Source organism: Mya arenaria, chromosome 12, assembly GCF_026914265.1.
Source record: "Mya arenaria isolate MELC-2E11 chromosome 12, ASM2691426v1".
Classification (NCBI taxonomy): domain Eukaryota; kingdom Metazoa; phylum Mollusca; class Bivalvia; order Myida; family Myidae; genus Mya; species Mya arenaria.
This window is the reverse complement of record NC_069133.1, coordinates 20659091-20678922: the sequence shown is the minus strand read 5'-3', so window position 1 is coordinate 20678922 and position 19832 is coordinate 20659091. Positions and strand designations below refer to the sequence as shown.

The window sequence follows — 19832 nt, the reverse complement described above, 5'->3', positions numbered from 1 at the left end:
TCAGACCTTTTCTGATCTATAAAAGCTAGGGGCCGATCAAGACGAAAATCACAGGTGAAAGTGAGGATTTAGACAATTTCATTACCTGTTTCCTTGGCTGTTTCGAACCATTCAACAATAACATCTGGCCTAGACTCATGAAGCGTACCACAAAACAAATGAAGTGCCAATGGCCCATCAATATTCCATTTCAGGCAGCCTGTTCCTGAGGAAGCCATTGGTTTTGGCTGATCATTGAGAAAAAAATAAATAAACAAATTAAGGATATAAAACATACTTTATCATAATTATTTGTACGACAGAATAGTGCCTGAAAAAAAGTAATATTTAATCATTTGAGTCAATGTGAAATATCCGAAATAAAGCAAAACCTTTATGAATCCAAACTGTTTTATTATATACATCAAATCATGTCACCTAAAGATAACTAAACAGTTACGCTTATCTAATATCATAATGATTAGGACACCAATATAAGCACAGACTTGTTGTATATATATTGACAACCATACACAACTAGAGCTGTCATTGGGGTGAGGAATACCCCCAAATGCCACCTGGACACAGCAACAGCAAACTACCGGTATTTCTTTTGAAAGAGGCCTTAAGTACCAGTACGAGGTTATTGTATATCACATTTCCACTTATCATGCTTAGCTAAAGTATGTTGTTAATTATAATCAATTGAGTAATTTAGAAGTTACGCTGCTGACAAGAAAAAGTAACAAAGGGGAATAACTCTTTCATAAGCTTAAGAGTTATGTTTTTTTCTAGTATTCTGCACTTCCTCTCAATATTCTTCACAGTTGTACAGTGAAACTGCGTTCCCTCGAACAAGCGGTCGCTCGAGAACCGGCGTTCCCTCGAGGTCGGAGCTTGGTCCCGAACTATTTTTTCTATTTTCATATAAAATATACCCACGCTGCCTCGAAACCTAATTATGTCGAGCAGTCGAGCAATATCCTCGGTCCCAAGTACACAAATCATGCACAAAACCTTATGGCTCCCTCGAGGTAATAATTTCACACTTTTTCCCGAATGCGTGTTCCAAAATAAACAAACAATTACAGGTGTTAAAATTTTTGCAAGTTGTAAAAATTGCAATGACAGTTAAAAGGCAATTTGATAAGGTGTGAAAAACTGTTTATCACTGTTAACGCATGACCGATATTAGTTGATATGGGCATTTGAGATGATAATTATGACAAGTTAATGACGAGAAGTTAATTGTGAGAAATTTAAATGAGTAATAAAAATATGATTAAAACACTACCATATCGATCCAACATCGGAATCTCTGAAAAGAATTCCTTCTTTGTTTTGCAATATGGCAAATGAGAAAGAACTTACAAATTGTCGAACACCTGAGCAATCTAGTGAATGACCCATGACTGGGGGGATAGCTAGATCGGGTTCCTTACTTTCAAAATGTCACACCCAAATGAAAGAAAATAATTGTCAAACACCTGAGAAATCTAATGAAGGACCCATTACTTATACCAAGACACCAACACGCCCACTCACGTTCTTTACAGGAAAGAATCGGTGTCTTAGTAAACAGTCTGTTTGACGACTTCAAACTTAAAATACACTGAAAGATATTTCATATCAAACTGGAAAATTGAAAATCAGGTCGCTCGAAACATCGGTTCCCTCGAGGTTTTGTCTCGGTCCCTGGCGACCTCGAGCGATTGCAGTTTTACTGTATATGTAGTTTAATTATATTCCATCAAGTTGTTTTCAAGTTATGCTCCGAACAAGAAAAAGTAGCAAAGGGCAATAACTCTGTAATTAGCTTGAATAGAGATATCTTTCTTGTTCACTGCATTTCTTCTCCTTGTGTTTTACCATTGACTCATTGTATGAAGTTTAATTTAAATCAATCCAGTAGTTTTCAAGTTATGCTCCTTACAAGAAAACGTAATAAAGGGCAATGACTTTTGTCATTAGCTGAAATAGAGTTATGGTTTATGCACTTCCTTTCATTGTGCTTTAACATCGTATAAAGTTTAAAAATTGCAACTGACCGATTGATTAACCGACAACAGGGTGACTCAAATATACCTCCTCAAACTTTGTTTGTCAGGGTATAAATTAGTGTTTGAAAATCGAACTCCATTTGCTATCGATAATCGAATCGAACCAAGCATTTCGATTTACTATCGGACAATAATCTAAAGTTCATAATATCAGTAAAGAATACATTTTTTATACATAGTATAATCATGATCATTGAAATGGTTAAACCTGGAATCAGTATGTGTGATGCTATAGTCATGCTTTTTGCAACAGTATGTAAATTTCCGTCTTTAATAACTTAACTTAAGTTTAAACTTCAAATAAATTCAACGAGAATTTACCGGAAAGAAAAATTGACATTTACTTGACTTTTATCACAAAGCAAAAAACAATACCTAGTTCCGGAAGTAGCATTAACGACATCGATTTTGGAAAACCACTATCGATTGTCGCTGACATAGCATTGTCAGCGACGATTTATCGATTGTACTCTAGAATCGTTTCATCACTAGTATAAATATATTTTACAAGCCAACAATTTAGATAAGTTGAATCTTTTTCTCTCATATGCCCCTGTTTTACCTAGGTGTAACAAAAAACAATTATTTTGTTTCTGAATTCCTGACCCACCTTTAAGTTTTGTTTACTCCACCATTTGTTTGTATTGCATCTGGACAATGTTGTTTTAACCATTAGTTTTTTCCGTTTGGTTATATCTTCCATATATCTTACACGTAAATTTACTGTTGTTATACAGACATGTAGTTAACATTCACCAAGACTAAATGGAGACAGTTTTAAGTATGAAAATGAAATTAAGACATACCTTTACCTAAAAAAACATACTGATCTATAGATCCTATATTTGTGGTAGGGGCCAGTAAAATCGGAATGTGGATTTCCTTACCCCTGTTTGAAGTGTGCACCAAGTGAAGTTGGAGATATCAAAGTTTGTTGTCACATTCTGTCCATCATGCAGCTGGCATTAGTGTTGAATTGCTGGAAGAGATCAAAGACAAGCAGTCAGGAGGGCACTTAAAAGAAAAATATGAGTATTTTTTTTTAGCAGTTATGCAATTTTTGTATTAATTAAAAAAAATATATCAATATTAGGAAATAGTAAAATATTTTTTTTTTTTACATCAACCACTCCTTTATAAACATGAATTCTGAAGGTTCCCTAACATTTTTTTATAACTAGAAGGAGGTTTATTTTGCCCATTTTAGGGTATAGAAAATACTGCAAAATATTTTGCAAACATTTCTTCATCTATCTTTTACTCCAAAAATACATATTGTTATAGAAATTGTGACGTATCCCTTTACAAATTGAAATCTGTATCATTTGATGTAATAAAATGCTACAAATTACAATTTACAAATTACAGATTGATAATCACTTGGCACTTTGGGTGTAACAATTGCTCTTGACTTAAATTAATTAAACAAACATTTAGATCGTGTTTTGTGGCTCCTTTCAAATGATACCGACTCAACCTGCCCTAAAACTTTAACCCAAGTTCCGTAGTCGATCAGGGGCCATAATTTGTATGAAGGATAACATGGAGTTATATTATCTATTCATGTGATGGCCCTGAACAACTGTGTGAAGTATTCAGTGAATTGAATGAAGGATATTGGGAGTCATAAGTGAATATCCCAACTTTCCCTTAAACTTCAACCAGACGCCAATGCCGGGGCGAGTAGTAAAGCCCTCCTTATTCTTCAAATAGTCGAGCTGAAAAAATAAACATGACCAAATAATACTTTATCTGTACAAATAAGTCATTTTGCATGATTTAACTAAACTTATGTCCACTGTTTAAGACAGACTTATTCTTAGTTCTAACACAACATGCCAGATTTATTTAATTTTGTGATCAGTTATAGACACCTATAAATTTACTCATCATACCATAGAACACATGAGCAAGCAATCTACATGTTTAAGACCTGTGTGGGCCGTGGTTACAATTGACTGGTGCATAAGTACAGTGAATATTTTATAGGTACATGTAATCACAGGCATCTAAATCATTGTTTGTCACTAAAATGTTGTTTAATTAAAACCATTTTGGGTACATACAATGAGATAAACAACACATCTGAAGATGTTTAGTGTCTTTGATATACAAAAAAAGAAAGACACTAAATATCTTCAGATGTGTTGTTATCTCATTGTATGTACCCAAAATGGTTTTAAACAACATTCAAGTGACAAACAATGATTCAGATGCCTGTGCATGTAATAAACAGTAATTAGTAATAAGGTACACCAGGTCCTATTATTATTTTAATTTAATAAGTATTTACTATGCATGCTTTTGGTATTTCATTTTGTGAAATCAACTTTTTAAATGATAGAAAGGAAACGCATCAGTCAATTTTTCATAAATCGCATCATTCCATTTTTTATAAATCGAAAGCGAAAGTAGAGTTTTCAGTGATTTCAGACGCAATGTTTACCGTAGTGATTGTTTAGTATTTGTCTACAAAATAAAATTATGTTTCACATTTGATTAAAAGCGAAAATAAGTTAATGTTGTGCAAAAGTCACAAATGAACATATAAAATAAATACCTTCGAAAGAGGAAGTGGAATTTTAGTCTAGTTTTTCGTTTTTCGGCGAAGTCACGTGACCCCTAGATACGCATGCGCATTAAGGCTCATATTGCTGGGCTCGTCGGCCGGAGTACTTTCGATTTAGATTTTCAATGAACGGAAAAACTGTGGTTTAGGTGAGAAATCTGACGTATTTTATAGCCTAACTGTAATTTATATTTAAAGTTATGCACACTGTTATTTTGATGTGAAATGTCACTCCACAAGGGAAACATAAATCGATGATTATTTTGCCAACGACGCAAAACTCTAATATTACTTCCTGGTAATTGGGCCCTGTCATTGGCGTAACAAATATCGGACGATCACTGAGTATGTTAGTTATGATTATCCATAGATGACAAATATATACTGATTCATAGAGGAAAGTTACAACCTCGGTTATGTATCGCAAATGATAAATAATATCTGAATAAAGTAACTGATAAATGTGAATAAATTATATAAAATTAATGTACTTTCGATTTAGAAAATTCTTCAAATGAATTTCTGGCTTCTTGGAAGACAGTGTCAGTAAAGTAAGACTATTGTGTTTATTTAATAAATAAGGAATATATGAAAATAAATTATTTTCATTATCATCATCATCATCAGCAGCATTATCATTAGTCCAAATAATTGTACGTTGACAGATTTTTTTTAGATTTTTGATATGGCAAATCCTTCACCTACAAATTGTTTAGTATCAAAAGTGGGTAGTTGTTCTGATCAAGATTCCGGGTTAAAGCATATAGCGTCTATAAAATATCATAAAAACAAGAAATATTACCAGATTGTTATTTTATATTAGTTCCGTACACAAAAAATAAATATCCAACTTATAATTATGAGTTTGACGGCTTTTCTTCATTTCATTCTGTCAAAACATTACGATATATAAATGAAGGGCACCTGCAAGGCTTCAGGGCACAGTTTTAAATCTCTCGTAACATTTCGGCCATGGCCGAGTTGTTTCGATTGTATAACGAGGTCTATCTCGAAGCTTTGTCGGAGGAGGCCATGTTATTACGATTGTATCAAGTTGTTCCCCTTCGCATAATTGTTGTCTGTGTCAGTCAACTTTTGTTTAATTGGAAAGGTAAACAACTTGTTTTAATGCATTAAATGCTTGTTTAGTGCAAAATAACATTTCACTTACATGGTAAAATATGAATATAACTCTTTATGATCAATTTCAACCATAAAATACTTCACTTAAAACAATTTTAATATTTTTAAAACACCCCGTTTTTTGCACATTCCCGTTTAGACGTTAGGGATTGGAAGAATCCCGTATAACACGTCTATTATTTTAGACTACATAATCATCAGCATTATCATCAGCATTATCACATCATTATCTAGCTACAATAATGATCAATCAGGGATACTTTTTTATTATTTTGACATTTCTTATGTATCCCTGTAAAGCTACAACTCTACCCTTTAACACTGGCAAAAGAATATAAAGTAATAGTATGCATCGATGTTGAATATTAACGACATAAAATTGAGTTGTTCAATATTAGTCCAAATAATTGTACATTGACGGATTTTTTTTACGATTTTTGATATGGCAAATCCTTCACGTACAAATTGTTTTGTACCAAAAGTGGGTTGTTGTTCCGATATACACAACCAGTCAGATTTGTCCCAGATTTACAGATATCGGGATACTTGATAAACAATCGGCACATGTAAGTGTTTTATGATATCTGAACATGACTTTTTGGCATAATAACATAAATAAATATGTGTTTAATAGTAGGCAATAATATTATCATAGAAATTTGAATTTATAACTGAGATAATTTCAAAATTGTGGCCGTGAGGATTCTCTGCGCAAGGACCGTTCGCTACTTTTTGTTGGGATGGTGGACATCACGAGTCTGCCATAGTAAAACAAAATCATCAAAAGACTCATGTACGGCCATTTAGGTGGACTACATCATTATTATTATCATCATCATCATCATCTTTGTTGTCATCATCATACCAGCTGTTTTAATCTTATTTGTTTTAAACTCCGATAATGTAGTTTGATTAGTTAATAATTCTGGAGGTTGACAATTGTTGGCAATTATTTAGTAATGGCATGGAGAATATTTCTTGTAAAGTTCTACATTATTGATTTTAATTTAAAGTTGACCGTCTCGTGGCCTAGTGGTTAAGCATCCGCCTACGGAGCGGGAGGTCGTGGGTTCGATCCCTGGCCGCATCATACCAAAAGACGTTAAGAATTGGTACAAGTAGCTCCCTTGCCTGGCGCTCGGGATTTAAAGGGTAGTGCTTGGAAAAGTGGTGTACTCAGTACTGGTTTAACCAGGAAAGTTGTACCCTGTGTATCCGTGCTTTACACCGAGCACTTAAAAGAACCAAGGGGTCTCTTCGAAAAAGAGCTAGGGTATTGCACCCGGACTTCCTTGTATCCCACCACTGTCTCTTCAGCGTGCTGTCCCTTCAGCAAAAACAAAGGACCCCGTTGGAAATAAGCGCTTGCACTTTCACGGGTTATCCTTGACCGCAAGGTCTAAAGAAATACATACGTACAAAACTATAATTTAATATCGAAACATTTTTCATCAGAAAATAAAGAAGTCCAGCAGAAAATGTAGTTGCTAGAATTAATTTTATTTTATAAAATAAATCACTTAGAAAGCATTACATTAGCAACTTCAACCTCAAGTGCGTGCAGGTCCTATTAAAGTAAACCAACTACACGTATCCTCATAATACTTACATCCCGACTATGAAATGGTATTGAAGTCAAATTGCTAGGGTAAGGGTATTAAGATTAACCCTAACCCTAACTCTGACTTAAACATATTGCTTTTTTGTTTGTTTGCATCCTTAATTCTTTATTTCGGCATTTGTATTGTAAGCTTGGTGAAAGATCTTTCTTGTATCTTAGCTGGTCCAGAGTGACATCCAATGGTCGCTTATGCTTATTAATTTAATCAAAAACCTCAGATAAAATTGTGTTCAATATATTCTTATTCTAGTTAATTTTTTTTACTCTAGCTAGCTTTATACCTTACTTCTGACTAAACTGTCTTTCATTGCTTAGTTTTCCAATATTCAGTATGAATTACAAATGTGATCAAGCATCCGGATGATTGCCGCATGGCTGAATTAGCAAGCATGATGCAAAACGTCATAATACAAGTGTTTCATATTACACCAGGTTACAATGTTGGTTATTTCTGTAATTTTCTGAAATAGTTTTTAGTTACAGAACAGTGATAAGTTGGTTCAAGTTTAGGGCTTCTTGCACACTCTGTTGTCAAAAACAGAGCTATTTAACATTGTTACGAAGTGCTTGTTTACATGTGCTCTTCTGTCATTAGGATAATGTGAAGTTTCTTAATGGTTTGTGACAGATTATCTAAACTCTAGAAACTTTGAAAATAAATTTTGTACAATGGACAGCTCATTAAAAGGAATGCAGTGTATAATGACATTAACTCTATTAATGACCATAACACTACTTAATGACCACAACACTACTTAATGACCATAACTCTACTTAATGACCATAACACTACTTAATGACCATAACACTACTTAATGACCATACCACTACTTAATGACCATAACACTACTTAATGACCATAACACTACTTAATGACCATAACCATAACACTACTTAATGACCATAACACTACTTAATGACCATAACACTACTTAATGACCATAACACTACTTAATGACCATAACACTACTTAATGACCATAACTCTACTTAATGACCATAACTTTACTTAATGACCATAACACTACTTAATGACCATAACTTTACTTAATGACCATAACACTACTTAATGACCATAACTCTACTTAATGACCATAACACTACTTAATGACCATAACACTACTTAATGACCATAACTTTACTTAATGACCATAACTCTACTTAATGACCATAACACTACTTAATGACCATAACTCTACTTAATGACCATAACACTACTTAATGACCATAACACTACTTAATGACCATAACTTTACTTAATGACCATAGCTCTACTTAATGACCATAACACTACTTAATGACCATAGCTCTACTTAATGACCATAACACTACTTAATGACCATAACACTACTTAATGACCATAACTCTACTTAATGACCATAACTCTACTTAATGACCATAACACTACTTAATGACCATAACACTACTTAATGACCATAACTTTACTAAATGACCATAACACTACTTAATGACCATAACTCTATTTAATGACCATAACTCTACTTAATGACCATACCTCTATTTCAGCTTATTGATTTAAGCTTATTGCAGATTTATTGCCCTTTGTTCCTTGTTCTTGTCCGTAGCATATAACTTCAAAACTACTGGATTAAATTTAATTTTACCCATACAGTGGTAAAGTACAATTGGAAGAAGTGCAGTGTACAATAACCATAACTCTATTTTAGCTTATTACAGAGTTATTGCCATTTGTTACTTTTTTCATTTCTGATGCATTATTACTTTTTCTTGTACAGAGCAAACTGGATTGCATTTCTTTAAACTTCATACAATGGTAAAGCACAATGAGAGGAAGTGCAGTGTAAAAGAACCATGACTCTATTTTAGCTAATTACAGAGTAATTGCTTTGAGGAAGTACAGTTTTACAAGATCCATAACTGTTCTCTCAGCATTTTCAATTTAAGGTGGGATTTCTAAATATCTCACTGCCATTTAGTTGAATGAGGTGTTCGGGGGATATAAATCACATTCAGTGATAGTTCTAGTTTAATGTGTTTTGAGTCAGATAAAAAAATCAACATGAGGGCACATCTAAGCTGGTAACAAAGCACCATATATTACCTACAAACCTTAAATAATCCTTTTGTGAAGAAATAGACACAGAAAATGCCTTTATATATTTGATAAAAAAGGTGTACAACGACATAGTTTTTAATTTTTAGCTTGACTATTTAAAAAATAACGAGAGCCATTCTACTCACCCAGGTCCCTAGTGTTGGTGTCAGAGTCACACCTTTGTTTGCATGTAAGCACCTTTTAGTCATTATCTTAGCAAATACATCATGTTTTGCATTAAAACTTTTGATATGTCAGGCTGTTTTCTATAGTACCCATGGGTCTGACTATGACACCCATTCCTAAAACAAAATATAAGATATTTTTCCCAATCTTTAGATAAAAATACCAGTCAAAAGTAAAACATAAATTAATTATGAAATACTTTTTACCTGTACCGGTTAATTCAACATCCTAACAAATTATATGAAGTAAAGTTTTGGGGGTAATAGAATTCAGAAATCGTTTATTTTCATCACATTCAGGGATCAGTATGAAATATTATCTGTCATGATTTATTGCAATTGATATTTCAGCATTTTCAGGTCTTTTGAAAGGGAAAAGAAACTAATATTTAATAATTTCCTCATTGGCAGGAACTGAAAAGCTTGTTCTTTTAACTGTAAAATTTCCAAATTTCGGCATATTTCGCAATTTTTCCCAAAATGTCTATGGTCTTTTTTCCAAAAATGGGCAGAATGATAACACTTTTTTTAATATAATGCGATATATGGGCCTTTATTATTCGACTTGGAAATTCTTGATAAACTACTTGATGTATTGCATTGAGACTATATATAATGGTACTCAACCATCTAACCTACATAAATAGTCCAGTTAGATAACTCTATCTTGAATATTATATAAATATTGCCCCTTTATTATTCTACTTAGAAATCTTGGCTAAGGTTTTGCAAGTAAGTAGACTCAGCAACTACTTGATGTTTTGGATTGAAACTTTATACAAAGTAATATGATATAATATGTATCTCCAGCTTGCATATTATGCAAATTTTGCCAATTTACAGTCTAACGTGTTGGCTCGATATTCTAGGGACAGGCCAGCATATACTTGATGTATTGCATTGAGACTTTATACAATGGTACTCAACCATCCAACCTACTTCATTAACCAAGTTAAATAACTCTAGTTTGCATTAAATACAAAATAATTGCCCTTTATTATTCAACTTTCTGATTAAGGTTTTGCATGTAACCACAATTAAGTCAATAACTCAGCAAATACATCATGTATTGCATTGAAACATAAGATTTGTATTCCCAGCTGTCTAACCTACTAAATTATTGAAGTTAGATAACATTTTTTTGAATATAATGCAAATTATAGGCCTTTATTATGTGACTTAGAAATTCTGGTTAAGATTTTGCATGTAAGGCCTAAAAAAAAAATACATTTGGTTCGTGTTACCCGACCCTACCTACGGAATAGGCGCCGACCCTACCGTTTTTATAGTCAGTTTGAAAAAAAAAATGAAAAACTAAAAAAATAAATAAAAATATTTCGTGTTTTTTTTAATTGCTTTTTAATATTAAGTTTAAACCTTAAATGCTTGTACAGAAGATAGCTTTAACACCATTCTCCAATGATGAAAATTATATTCTTATATAAAACCTAATAAAAAAAAAAAAATAAAAAAAAATAAAAAGCCTACCTACCCTACCTATTTTTTTTAAGGATGTAACCCTAACCAAACAATTTTTTTTTTAGGCCTAAGCATACATATAAAGGTTTAATATTTTAGCAACTACTTGATGTATTGTATTGATACTTAATACAATGGTACTCAACCATCCAATCTACTTAAATAACCAAGTAAGATAACTCTTTTTGCATTAAATTCAAATTATGGCCCTTTATTATTTGACAGAGAGATTGACTGGTTAAGGTTTTGCATGTAACCACTTTAACGGCAATACCTCATAGAATACATCATGTGTGCATTGAAACTTTACACACAGGCTCCCAAATATTCAACCTTCTTATTTAATCAAGTAAGATACAGTACACTCAACAAGTTAGACCCACTTTCCGTTTTCCTCCGCGGATTTTCGCTATCGCGGCCAACGCAATGAATTTATCGTCTGTCCGCGTTCCTCGGAGTTGGAATTTAAGGCCCTCGGAGGGTGATCGGTCGGCCGAAGAATGACGAACGCGGCGTTCCTCGGAGGGTTAACCTCTGCGAAACTCTGCGGACATTTGATAAGAATCTACGCTAAAGTTATTTTTTTATTAAAAATTTCCATCGATAATGTCGGCTTCAGTAAGTTTATATTATTCTTTTTCCTCTGCCCGTTTTACATGAAGTTAGCTTACCACAAGAATGCAGTCGTATTTCACTATTTGCACATGCATCTTATAAACGTATATTTTACTAATGACTGAATACATTGATAAACACATTTCACCCGAAAAAGGCTAGGTTACTTATTACACATTTTCGGAAAATCAGGAGGTCAAACACGCGTTCAAAGTTCACAGCGCATGGTTGAAGCCTTGCCTCGTTTTCTGTGGAAAAATTCCGTAATACGTCATAGCTATTTTTAACCACCAATAATAAAAAGTATATTTTATATAATGTATTGATCACGCGCGTGACGTCAGAGGTCATGGTTCAGAATCGTGTAAAATGTCGGCTGTTTTATGATGCAATACAATTAGTGGCAATTTATGAATGATTCAATGTTTACTATAAACAAGTCAAGACAATATTCAATTGGCGTTTTCGGACACAAAACAAATTAAATGCTGGTAAAAATCTTGTACGATTAATAATGTACATAAGCATAAAAAAATAACTTCTAAACAAGAGTGATTTCTTGCTTATCTGATTAGACACGGAGTTCCACCGAGGGTTCATAAAATCGGACAATTTTCAACGCTATCGTTCATGTTAAACTCGGCGGAAAACCAGCCACTCGGAGGAACTCGGAGGGATTTTAGCGAGGGCAACAGTTTTACCCTCGGAGGAAGTCCGCGATCATCGACTTTATCCCTCGGAGTGAGCGAGGAAAGTGGGTCTAACTCGTTGAGTGTACTGTAACTCTATCTTGCATATTATATCATTTTTGCCCCTTTATTATGGGACTTAGAAATTCTGGTTATGGTATTGCATGTAAGCACATGTTTAGCCAAAACTGTTCAATCCTTACACTGAAAAGCAGCGGAATAGTCGAGGGCGCTGTCTCTGTGACAGCTCTTGTTCTTTTATACATTAAATATGTTCTATGAAGTCATGTTTACCTTGTTTGTTATTTTCTTACATTAACTCCACTAAAGAAGAGATTTTATTGAATACCATATGTTTTTTTCTGATTTATTTACGCAATAAAAATATAAACACATATATACAAAAACAATGAACATAGCTAATAAACTATGAACAGAGTTTAATACAAAAAAAGTTATCGAAATATGCCTTAATTTATTGTTTTTATTTTGATATAAGTTATTAATACCTTACCAACCTATATTTTTCCTCCGATTTTGACATTTTACCACTGTGTCCTATCTTATACATGAAGGGTTTTTACCTGTTTTTCCACCATTTTTTTGCCTGCGTCTCATCTATGCTAGCGTCCTATACATAGTATAATACGGTATAAATAACACATTCACATAATTCCAGCCTATCTAGCTTGACATCCTAGCTAGCCTGCACTAGGGTTCTATGTCACTGGTAATAAATCTGGCTCTTATGTGTTCTTTTTTTTAACCAAGTTCTGGGAATGTCAAAGTCGTCTGCAATTTGCTTTTTAGAAGAATGACCATCCTCAACAGCAACCTCAAAATGCATTGAGACTTATACTTTTAATGAAGTTGAGGTGATGTTTTGTACTCAGTGCCAATGAATTTAAATTAATGGCATATTTGGTCAAACTGTTAGTCCATTTTCATTTAATAATTAAAATTATGTAACCAATCACGCAAATCTAATCAATTACACCTTGTGCAAAACTGAGCAATGAAAACAAATTAAGGTGTGAACTTATTACACGTGACGGTGTAAATGACATTGAGCCAAGCAGACAAAATACAGTGTGAAATTCTTACTATGGACCCAGAAAATGACATCTAGCGTGGAGATAATATGACCCTCAAGAAATCTAGCCATCTGAACGAATTTTATATGAAAATATAGTTAAACAAAATTGGTCCTTTTAATCCATTTTGAGCCAACCAGGATATCCAGCCAAGCAATATAGAGCCAACGAGTTTTGACTGTAATTTGCGTGTATTAGCACATATTAGTCAATAATTCAGCAACTACTTGATGTATTGCATTGAAGCTTTATACAATTAAGTATGATAACTCCATCTTGCATATAATGCAAATTGTGCCCCTTTATTATTTGACTCAGAAATTTTCGTTTAGGTTTTGTACATAAACAAAATTTTCAGTGATCCATATAATGTTTCACCAAAACTTTGCAAATCTTAAACTTAAAAGCGGCTGAATATTTGAGCAAGCCCTCTCTCTGACAGCTCTTGTTACCGGTATTCCAAAAATGCATTGAATATTTTGTGGTGATTTAAATATCCTGCCTATTTTGTAAGATTTTAGCATGCTGTTATAAGCTTTTCATGCCCCCGAAGGTGGGCATATTAAAATCGCACCGTCCGTCCGTCTGTCCGTCCGTCCGGCTCTGTAACTTTCCCTTGTATGGACAGATTTTAAAATAACTTGCCACATGTGTTCCACATACCAAGACGACGTGTGGCGCGTGAAAAACCCGTGTCCCTACCTCAAAGGTCAAGGTCACACTTAGTGTTTATTCACAATGGAGTGCTGCATATAAGGACATAGAGTATAGGTTGTCGTGTCCGGGCTGTAACTTTCTCTTGTATGGACAGATTTTAAGATAACTTGCCACATGTGTACCACATACCAAGACGACGTGTCGCGTGCAAGACCCGTGTCCCTACCTCAAAGGTCAAGGTCAAACATAGTGTTTATTCACAATGGAGTGCTGCATATAAGGACATAGAGTATAGGTTGTCGTGTCCGGGCTGTAACTTTCCCTTGTATGGACAGATTTTAAAATAACTTGCCACATGTGTACCACATACCAAGATGACGTGTCGCGTGCAAAACCCGTGTCCCTACCTCAAAGGTCAAGGTCACACTTAGTGTTTATTCACAATGGAGTGCTGCATATAAGGACATAGAGTATAGGTTGTCGTGTCCGGGCTGTAACTTTCTCTTGTATGGACAGATTTTAAAATAACTTGCCACATGTGTACCACATACCAAGACGACGTGTCGTGTGCAAAACCTGTGTCCCTACCTCAAAGGTCAAGGTCACACTTAGTGTTTATTCACCATGGAGTGCTGCATATAAGTATAGAGTATAGGTTGTCGTGTCCGGGCTGTAACTTTCCCTTGTATGGACAGATTTTAAAATAACTTGCCACATGTGTACCACATACCAAGATGACGTGTCGCGTGCAAAACCCGTGTCCCTACCTCAAAGGTCAAGGTCACACTTAGTGTTTATTCACAATGGAGTGCTGCATATAAGGACATAGAGTATAGGTTGTCGTGTCCGTGGTGTAACTTTCTCTTGTATGGACAGATTTTAAAATAACTTGCCACATGTGTACCACATACCAAGACGACGTGTCGCGTGCAAAACCCGTGTCCCTACCTCAAAGGTCAAGGTCACACTTAGTGTTTATTCACCATGGAGTGCTGCATATAAGGACATAGAGTATAGGTTGTCGTGTCCGGGCTGTAACTTTCTCTTGTATGGACAGATTTTAAAATAACTTGTCACATGTGTACCACATACCAAGACGACGTGTCGCTTGCAAGACCCGTGTCCCTACCTCAAAGGTCAAGGTCACACATAGTGTTTATTCACAATGGAGTGCTGCATATAAGGACATAGAGTATAGGTTGTCGTGTCCGTGGTGTAACTTTCCCTTGTATGGACAGATTTTAAAATAACTTGCCACATGTGTTCCACATACCAAGACGATGTGTCGGGTACAAGACCTGTGTCCCTACCTCAAAGGTCAAGGTCACACTTAGTGTTTATTTACAATGGAGTGCTGCATATAAGGACATAGAGTATAGGTTGTCGTGTCCGGGCTTTAACTTTCCCTTGTATGGACAGATTTTAAAATAACTTGCCACATGTGTTCCATATACCAAGATGACGTGTCGCGTGCAAAACCCGTGTCCCTACCTCAAAGGTCAAGGTCACACTTAGTGTTTATTCACAATGGAGTGCTGCATATAAGGACATAGAGTATAGGTTGTCGTGTCCGTGGTGTAACTTTCTCTTGTATGGACTGATTTTAAAATAACTTGCCACATGTGTTCCACATACCAAGACGACGTGTCGCGTGCAAGACCCGTGTCCCTACCTCAAAGGTCAAGGTCAAACATAGTGTTTATTCACAATGGAGTGCTGCATATAAGGACATAGAGTATAGGTTGTCGTGTCCGTGGTGTAACTTTCCCTTGTATGGACAGATTTTAAAATAACTTGCCACATGTGTTTCACATACCAAGACGACGTGTCGCGTGCAAGACCCGTGTCCCTACCTCAAAGGTCAAGGTCACACTTAGTGTTTATTCACAATGGAGTGCTGCATACAAGGACATAGGGTATAGGTTGTCTTGTCCGGGCTGTAACTTTCCCTTGTAAGGACAGATTTTAAAATAACTTGCTACATGTGTTCCACATACGAAGACGACGTGCCCTGTGCAAGACCCATGTCCCTACCTCGAAGGTGAAAGATGCATTTAGTGTTTATTCACAAGGGAATTCTGAATATAAGGACATAACAGTGTAGGTTGTCAAGTATGGGGGGTATATGTTCAGAGGAAATTTAAAATAACTTGCCATATGTATTTGACACATAAAGGCAAGATCAACTTTTCATGTACTGGCCTTGTTCGTAGGTCTATGTCACATTCGGGGGCATTCGTCACATACTGTGACAGCTCTTGTTGATATATTATTTGTTAATTTTCAATGTTTAAAGCTGTATTCTATTGTTAACATTTAAGCTTAAATGAAATATATATAATTATGGGTATATATTTAGTGTGATTAAACCCAAGTGAACATTAACCCTTAGGCTGCTGATGGCTATTTTAAAGGCTTTGCAAACAGCTTGGACCCAGACCAGACGCCGAGTAACTCAGCGCCTGGTCAGGTTCCAAGCTGTTTGCCACTCATGCAGTCAATATATCCCCAAAGTTTTAAGTAAATTGAAAGAAATTTAGAATATACCAGACGACATTTTTGAGCAGACGACAATTTACCCAGCATGCAAAGGGTTAATCAATCAATGAAAGACACCAAGACTGGCAGACTTTCTCTTGAAATGATGCGGCCTTCTTTATTTTCATCGCAGACTGGCTGTGTAGTCATTTATGATGTCATTTCTCATGATTGCACATTATTTTTGCATCTATATTATTACCAATGGCATAAACCTCAAGAACCGTGAGGGCAAACTTAGGGGTAATTTATTTCTCACTTTTTGTAGCATATTTTCTTGCAAAGTCATATAAGATGCGACAGGGTCTGAACCCTATCTAGCAACACGTCAGCGTAGAATACATTTAGGCAATGTGACTGTTCTATAAGATCTTAAGTGTACGAATTCCAGCAGCAATTTCAAAAGATTCAGAGAGCATTTTAGCAAGATCCTGCTGCCTGAAACACATAAAACACATAAAACTAGCGTATGTGTTGACTTTAACTAAAGATATATAATTCCGTTCACATGAAATCATATGAGGAAAAAAATACTTATTCCATTTTCAGACTTATACAAAGGGTTACTTTCAGAAATGAATCATTCCCGTGTATACCATAAATATAGAGTTGTTTGTTCAGGGCTCTTGCTTTTTATTGAACCTTGTCTTGAGGAATGTAAAAAAAAAAAAACATACCTGGTTTGTTGACTTTTTCCTAGTACACCTGGAATCATTTTAGCTGGTGCACATGAAGTATGTTCCTACCTTTGATTACTGGTACATGTTGGAAATGGGAAACTCAGGGAATCGAAAAAATCTTTACCCATAAATGAGCACTGTAAGCCACTGAACAGTTATCAGGGCTTTTTCACCTACTAGCCTTTTCATTTTGGGAAATTTAAACGTGTAAACGTCTCAAAATGGGAAATTCCATATGAGGATTGAAGACACCTTTTAAACATGGGTCAAGGTATCCATATGAAACTTGGAACTCATATAACAAAAAACAGGCTCATATCTTACATGTGAGTCTACTTGTAGCTGATTTTTTTCAATTATGACCTTTTTAATATGAAATCTGTACAAACACTCCTCAGGGTCGAGTTTTAAAAGTATAAAATGTATTGACTTCCAATTGATACACATGTAGATCTTATTGGGGGAGAAATCATGTCTTTGACTTCCCTTTTTTAACATGACGCAATGACATAAGAGGGAGAGACAATAGTTTTAATCTTTATAGAGTTGATTCTAAATCAAGGGAAATAATTGATCACAATACATGGACTAATTGGTCATCGAATAACATTTAAATTATACAGAAGTCTTCTGATGTTAACTTAAAAGATAAAAAGAATAATTTGCTCAAATAGAATCAATTTTTATTGTAAATTTTTTGAAGTAAGATCTTCCTTTTTGGGAAAAATATCTGGGAATTGTGAAAAAAATATCTGGAAATTGGGAAAATATGCTATTTTTCCCAATTGTGAAGTAACCTAATTTCGGCCCCTAGCAAAGAAGGTGAAAAAGCTCTTGTTATTGTCTGTCCTCTGTATGTTATAAAAGTATAAGATTACTAGATTTCCATGTTTCTTTTGGCATGACTTTTATGTATCCATGTTTTTAATTAAGTTTTGAACACTTTTCAGTGATGTCAGAGTCAACACCAGGGGGTCAACAGCAGGGGGCAGCGATGGGTGATAACCCTTTAATGGGAGATAGTCAAGAAACTTCTAGAAGCAATAAAAAAGGTCCATATGTCAATAATCTGCTTGAACAATTTGAGGATGCTTCAGCTTTTAGACAAAGTGGAAACCAGGGTTAGATTTTAAAATTTTGATTTTGAGTTATGTTCATAGAGGTTTTTTAGCTCACTTGTGCTCACTTGAGCATAAAATGTGTGAGCTATTGTGGTCGTGTGATTGTCTGATGTCCATCCGTCCATTTCCTTCAAACAACTTCTTCTCCTAATTCCCATGGGACAATTTTAACTAAAATTCACAGGAATGTTTCTTGGGTGGTCTTCTTCCATGTTCCTTCAATAAAAGTGATTCTATGCAGAACTCTGGTTGCCATGGCAACAGAAAGGAAAACCTTTAAAAATCTTCTTTTAACATTATTTCATAGAAATGTTCTATAGGTGACCCTGTATCAAATTCCTTCATCCTGCCTATGTTGATTCTTACAAAAGCATGGCCTCCATGAGTTGGCAGGGATTCTTTTCACTATATATGGAAAACAGTAATCTTCTGCTCAGAATCCGTATGCCCTATTTTAAAATAATTTTAGAGAAAATGACCCACTGTCAAATTTCTTCACACCATGTTGATTATAAAAAAAACATTGTGGCCTGAGGGGCGAGCTAGTTTCCGGTATATGTCTTTATGGAAAGATTTGAAAATCAAAATATTTTTCACAGAAATGTTTCTTAGATGACTCTTCTGCACTATTATAGATGTATATATAATATTTATTTTTTATAATTATTGTTTTTTGCTTTTCAATCATTGAAGATATCAACTAAAACTTCATGTACTAATTCACAGTAACAATCTTTTGTGACTGCAACTTAGATTTTGTATGTATTTGTTCGTATTCTTAAAGTTATGGCCCTTTGTAACTTTTTAAACCAAAACATACTTCTCATGTTTTCGTACGCCTGTTGAAAAAATGGGACAGATAATAGTTTACAGCATACATGCAGGCGGCATCCAGTATGTTGTCCGATTAATAACTTTTGAACCCTTTGTCCAAATAGGTGAGGGATATTATAAGTTATGGGGTTAGTATGGGATGTACGGAGCAGTGGAAACCATTTCAACGAATATTTTTTCCTGCGCCCCGTTTATCCCATAACGGGTCACCTACTACCGGTAATTCCGTAATGTATATATGACGTCAACAAACTGTTTACATGTTTAAATGTATTTATCGAAAAATAGACCCCATTTTGGTATGATATAAATTTGGTGACCCATTATGGAAAAATATTGGGTCACCGCGTGACCAGTCCCGGACCAATGGCGTTGCGTCATTCATGCTGGAGGCGTAATATAGGGCCATCTTGGCTTTTTTGTTTACTTTAAGTCTACTGTAAATACATTTTTTTTCTTTAATTAAAAATCCAATTTTTACGCAATAGCCTG

The 19832-nt window shown here is 34.8% G+C and overlaps 2 protein-coding genes across 5 annotated transcripts in view; one reads left to right on the top strand and one right to left on the bottom strand.

Moving 5' to 3' along the window:
* Nucleotides 1-4663, bottom strand: part of LOC128211542 (uncharacterized) — a 29940-nt gene extending 25277 nt beyond the window's left edge. Inside the window, exons 1-3 of one of the 4 annotated variants that reach the window (XM_052916450.1) lie at nucleotides 4600-4663; nucleotides 2927-3018; nucleotides 86-227 (exon numbers count right to left, since the gene is read on the bottom strand). In XM_052916450.1, coding sequence (XP_052772410.1) covers nucleotides 86-218 — 133 coding nt within the window. In that variant the 5' untranslated portion in view covers nucleotides 219-227; nucleotides 2927-3018; nucleotides 4600-4663. Of the gene's footprint in view, nucleotides 1-85; nucleotides 228-2926; nucleotides 3019-3934; nucleotides 3997-4332; nucleotides 4405-4485; nucleotides 4505-4599 lie in introns of those variants that run through there. The other 3 variants (XM_052916453.1, XM_052916452.1, XM_052916451.1) reach the window with 3 other exon arrangements.
* Nucleotides 4664-4918: 255 nt separating this feature from the next.
* The window catches only part of LOC128211541 (uncharacterized), a 114926-nt gene continuing 100012 nt past the window's right edge, over nucleotides 4919-19832 (top strand). Inside the window, exons 1-2 of the mRNA XM_052916448.1 lie at nucleotides 4919-4953; nucleotides 18336-18506. Of these exons, the coding sequence (XP_052772408.1) occupies nucleotide 4953; nucleotides 18336-18506 (172 nt within the window). The 5' untranslated portion in view covers nucleotides 4919-4952. The remainder of the gene's footprint in view (nucleotides 4954-18335; nucleotides 18507-19832) is intronic.